The sequence below is a fragment of the Serinus canaria genome, chromosome 17 (assembly GCF_022539315.1).
Source record: "Serinus canaria isolate serCan28SL12 chromosome 17, serCan2020, whole genome shotgun sequence".
NCBI classification, from domain to species: Eukaryota; Metazoa; Chordata; class Aves; order Passeriformes; family Fringillidae; genus Serinus; species Serinus canaria.
Window position 1 is genome coordinate 577,872 of NC_066330.1, and position 5,170 is coordinate 583,041.

The 5,170-nt window shown below is 51.8% G+C and overlaps 1 protein-coding gene across 5 annotated transcripts in view; it reads right to left on the reverse strand.

The window, feature by feature from the left end:
• Positions 1-2,271: 2,271 nt before the first annotated feature.
• PBX3 (PBX homeobox 3) overlaps positions 2,272-5,170 on the reverse strand; it is a 99,817-nt gene continuing 96,918 nt past the window's right edge. For all 5 annotated transcript variants that reach the window (XM_050981038.1, XM_050981036.1, XM_050981037.1 and 2 more), the window contains one exon: positions 2,272-3,832. In XM_050981038.1, the coding sequence (XP_050836995.1) occupies positions 3,740-3,832 (93 nt within the window). In that variant the 3' untranslated portion in view covers positions 2,272-3,739. The remainder of the gene's footprint in view (positions 3,833-5,170) is intronic.

Below are 5,170 nucleotides of genomic sequence, written 5' to 3' on the forward strand. Positions count from 1 at the left end.
TGACCAGCCCCGTGGGGCACAGATCCTGCCATGCCCCAAGGCCTCCCCAGCTCTCCCCTTCCGGGGCTCAGGATCCCTCCAAGCCCGGACACACATGGCACAGCCGGGCACAGCGGGAGCTTGCCACCTCTCCACTGTCAGCTGTCAGAGGAAGGTTTGCTGCTCAAATGTGTTTGCTGCTCTCGGGGGCTCTCAGGCTGTGGGGCTCCTCCCAAGGCTCAGCAGGTCACAAACCAGAGGCATCATGTCTCCCCAGCTGCTGGGCTTCTCGAGGCTCCTCCTGCAGGACACCCTGGAGTAGTGGCCATGCCATGGTCCCCATGGTCCCCACAGCACAGCAGGTCAGACAGAGCCGGGGCTGGGCCCAGAAGTGGCTGTCGAGCCCTGCCCAGGGAGCAGTGTGGGTCTCTCCTCCAGACACCCTCGTGCCTGTCCCAGTGATGGATGCCTTAGTCAGGTCAGCGCTGAGCACAGAAGATGGCAATTCCTGAGACCTGCTGCAAATCCTCCTTTTGGTCCTGCTGTGCTCCACACGGGGTCTAGGGCTGGCACCTGCCATGGCTGGTGGGCTCCTGCTGCAGGGTTCTCGTGTGCCCAAAGCTCAAACGTGGGCGCAGGGAATCAGGATGGTGCTGCTGAGCTGGCAGGGTGGGAGGGCTGAGGGTCTCCTCCCCTGGTGAGAGCCACTGTTCCTGCGAGGCTCCTTCAGGGTGTAGCTACTGGGTGAAACACAATATACCATCAGCAGCTTGATCCTAGCGCTGGTGCTGGCAGTAAACCTCCCTGATGCGTGATCAGGCCTCAAGGATAAGATGTTTATTATTTGCCACGGAACCACGTGGCTGCTCTCCAACGTAAGGAAAAGCCAAATTGCACTTGTAATTCAAAGGGACCCAAAGCCTTAATGCTGCAAAGCAGCAGCTAATGATGCCCAGCGGGCGTGGGGCACGCAAGGGCGGCCCAAAGGTTGTTGATGGCCTTCCTATGAACCTCCTCAGTGTGTGACAGGTCCTTGCCTGTGGCCAGCAGAGATGTGATCAAGATGAGGGACGTCTGAGTGTTCATTACGCTGCCTACTACGCCTCCGCTGACACACTTTACATTTAAAATATAAAATACCATTTCCACTGAGCTGTAGCACGAACACTGACCGTGTGGACTTGGGGAGCTCCATTAGCAAATGCAAATTGTTGGGCGCTTTGTCCTCAGCACGCAGAAGTCTTCGGCAGTCCACAGTCCCCACCTGCCCCAGCTCCTGTTAACTCATAACAAAGGCTTTGCAATGCATGTCTGGCTCTTTGCTTGTCTGTTTAAACGCACCACCTGTGGAAGAAGCAGCACTGTGCAATTCCAAACCTGATGAGGTGAGTCTGCTCTGTGAACAGAGCAGCAGCAGTCACTGGGGGGTGAGAGCGTGGGGTGCAGTGTGGCCACGGCCCAGGGAGAGTGGGAGAGCAAAGGGGTTTTACAAAATACCCTGATACAAGAATTGTTGAGAAAAGCTGAAGCAGAAGCTCATTCAATCATGCAAACTGAATTGATTGAGCCCCCAAAAGAACCCCTGAAGGCCTGAACAGCCAAAGGGAAGGAGAGGTGATGGCCCAGCAGCTCCTCAGAGCCACGGAGCTGCAGCTCCAGCCGGGCAGGGGCTGGTGAGCGCTCGGCCTCCTCCTGCCTAGCTGCACTAACCCAAGTAGTGAGTAGTTATATTTATCAAAGACCATTTGCTGCAAGTGATTAACGTTAATTTGATTTCCTGTGAGTCAATTTCCTTGAGATATGGTAAATAGGCTATTACCTGTTATTGACCTTTACTTTATTAAAAAGACTTAAAATTAGCATTTATATATATACGTCCTTCCAAAAAAGTTTTTTAATAAAGAAAAATATTTTTATAATCACATTAGACTTGCTAGCTGAGGCTATAGCTCCAAAGTTAATGTTAAATAAAAATGGTAATTAAGAGTGAATATGATGATGGTTTTTAAACTCATCTAAAGGCCTGACCCCTTCCTTTACCTCCACTTGATTTGTGGCTCCCAGGCAGAGCAGGGCAGCAGCGGAGGCAGGCGCTGGCAGGTGGAAGCCTTTGCCCAGGATGTGCCTCTCCCAGGATTTCCAGTTCTCTCCTGGCAAGAGGGCACAAGGACCTGCTGGTGTTTATAAAGAGATGCTCAGCTCCTGCTCCATGCCAGCTCTCTCCTCTGGAGACCGACGCATCTCCTCAGGCTGACTCGAACTGAGCAGGAAGAAATTACATCAACGTTTGATCATGAAAGCAAAAAGTTTATTCATGTTTGAAACTACATATAACTACCACGAGGAAGACTTTTCAATCCAGGGTGTAATCCAGTTAGAAAGTAACACGAAACGGTTTAATACATTAGAATCACTGCCACAAATTATTTTCATGACTCAATCAGTTTCAGAATCGCATACAATACAAAAGAGAGAGAGAAAGAGCCCCTGCAATCCAGGGGGATGTACAGTACTGAATACTGAAGTCTGTATGCATTACAATTAGTTGTTGGTTTTTGCGTGTATTAGTAACAAGATGAAGAACATTCAAAATGCTTCTCAGTATTTACAACAGTTGCACTGTTTTGTGTCCAACCTAAGACCCCATGTTTCCACTTCCGCTTCTTTAGCAGTTGCCAAGGCAACCCTGATTTGTAGGAGATTACAATGTACATTACATTTCGTGGGGAAACAAAGAGTTAATTACAAGATGCAAAAAGATAAGAAAGAGACAAACTACAGCGTGAGTATCGTTCAGAGGTAGTAAGTGAGCACTCTAAGCTACAGAACATGTTGAAAGTCTATTGGTTTGTATGAGTTCGCATGAGGTAATAAAGCTGTGTTTGATTGGTGAGATGTATAAATACTCTTTTGCTACACTATGTACAACACTCCATATCACGGTGCTCTTTCCTTTCCTTTTCCTTTGTTTGTGGTTTGCTGCCAAGCAGAGGCACCAGCCCTTGGCAGGCGTGGGTAGCACCCAGCTCGTACTGTAAAACCCCGGGTGGTGGCGTGCACAGAGACCAGCAGCAAGAGTCGGCATCTCCCAAGAGCAACCTGTGTCCGTGCCGGGATTCCGAGGGGAGGCTCGGGTGCCGGGAGGGGGGGGCTTTAGCAAGAAAAGATGCTCCTGGTTTCCAATCTAATTTGTAAGACAATAGATCTCAACAAAAATGTGACGAATAAGGATTCTTAAACACGACCATTGTTAACCGAAATAACTGAACAGCTCTTTTTATTCCAGCTCTGTGAGAGATATGAAAAGATGAAACACAATCAAAGTCTGTGATTCCTGTCGACTTTCCATGGAAATATGCACACAATTAAATTTGGGTGAGGCGGTTCTTTGTGTCTGCTCTTGCTACTGAGGTTAAGCTTGTCCTGTACTTTTACCCTTAAGGCCAAGTAATTGGCAACTGTTAGACCAACATCGTTAAAACTGCTGATAATAAATTATGATAAAATAGTTACAGGGCTATAAACAATGCTAAATCTTGGCCTAATTGGATAAAGTGCTTTTTAACATTGTGTGTTTTAAGTATAAATACAAATGATTATGATACCTTTAAAAAACAGATTTACCAAGTTTTCTAATAAGACAAGGTTTTACAGTAAAGCTGTAGGTGGTTGGCTACAAAAAACTCTTTCCTTTTTCTCCTGCAACTCTGAATGCGCTAATCAAGGCATCTCAGCTCAGGGAAAAAGTGTTGCTAGGAGATTAGTTAGAGGTATCCGAGTGCACACTTCCCGGCCCTTCTGTAGGGGAAGTCACAGAAGATGGAGTGGTTGCGTCCTGCCAGCCTCCATTAGCCTGCAAAGGCAAAAACAAGTCAATTGATACCATTGCGCATATTAATTACACCGCGGGCTGACGGCGGGGCTGAGGGGCTGCAGGGGAAGGGGATTGTCCCGCACTGGGCAGGGCTGTGCACGGACAGGGAAAGCAGGAGCCTTCAGCCAGATGCTGCTGCAGCCAGGACTGTGGGATTTCTGCAGAGATCATCCCTGTTTTAATGAGGAACATCCCTTCACCGGCGCTTCAGCTTTTTCCCCTGAGAAGACAAGCCTGGGGCAATCCGTGTTTAACCCCCGCGTCTCCCCTCACATGCCCGAGTTCGGCATGGCCTTTCCCCACGGGCAGGGCCCTCGGCAGAGCTGCCCCACCTGGCTCCCTGCAATGCCCCCCAGCTCCCGGCCCAGGCAGGGAGGATCGGGCAGGGCCCTCGGCGGAGCTGCCCCACCTGGCTCCCTGCAATGCCCCCCCAGCTCCCGGCCCAGGCAGGGAGGATCGGGTTTGCAATTATTCGCAGCGGCGGCCCCGCTCCGGCCCGCTCCGCGCCAAGGCTGCGGCCCTCCCGCCTCAGACCTGCCTCAGCACGAGCAGCGCAGGAACAAATTTGCCTTATGTCTCGGCCAATCGAGGCAATTGCTGGAATCAATGTCTGATCGGATTTCGGCTGTGGCAGACAGCTTGTCGCTACATATTTTTATGTCAGTCAAGAAGAGGGAGGTGCGGGGCTCGTGAGTTGGGGGACGCTGAGTGGAAGTGACGGGGAGGCCTCAGCGCAGCGCCCGCGAGAGCGGCCCCGGCCGCGCCGCCGCTGCCCCCGGCCCTGGCAGGGAAAGGTTAGCAGGGAAATGTGCTCCTGCGGCTCGGCCACCCGAACCCTCCGGGCCGGGGACACGGGGGAGAGGCGCAGGGCAGCGCCGGTGTGGCGGGGGAGCCGCGGCCGCCGCCCCTCGCACCTCACGGCCGGCCCGGCTCCGCGCTCATCCATCACGGCACGGAGCGCCGGGCGGCTGCACCAGGGGAGAGCAGCCTCCGTAATTATCTCCTCTGCAGATGAAACAGCAAACAGCGCAGCTTCAGCCTGACAAACGCGGCGGTTTGGGCTTTCCCTTCGGTGAAACGAATGGCAGCACCAAGCCGCAGCGGCCAGGCTGCGCCCCGCCGACAGCAGCCCACTGCTCGGACACACCGAGCGGGCACGGACCCTGCTCCGCTGCGGGAGCACCGCGGGGTTTTATTTTGTAAAGATACGAGAATCTACTTAGAGAAAGAAAAACTCTTGTGCAGATATGAGTCTAAAGATATTCCATCTGAAGTAAACATCATTCCTCTTTTATCCAAATTTATAAACAACAAATG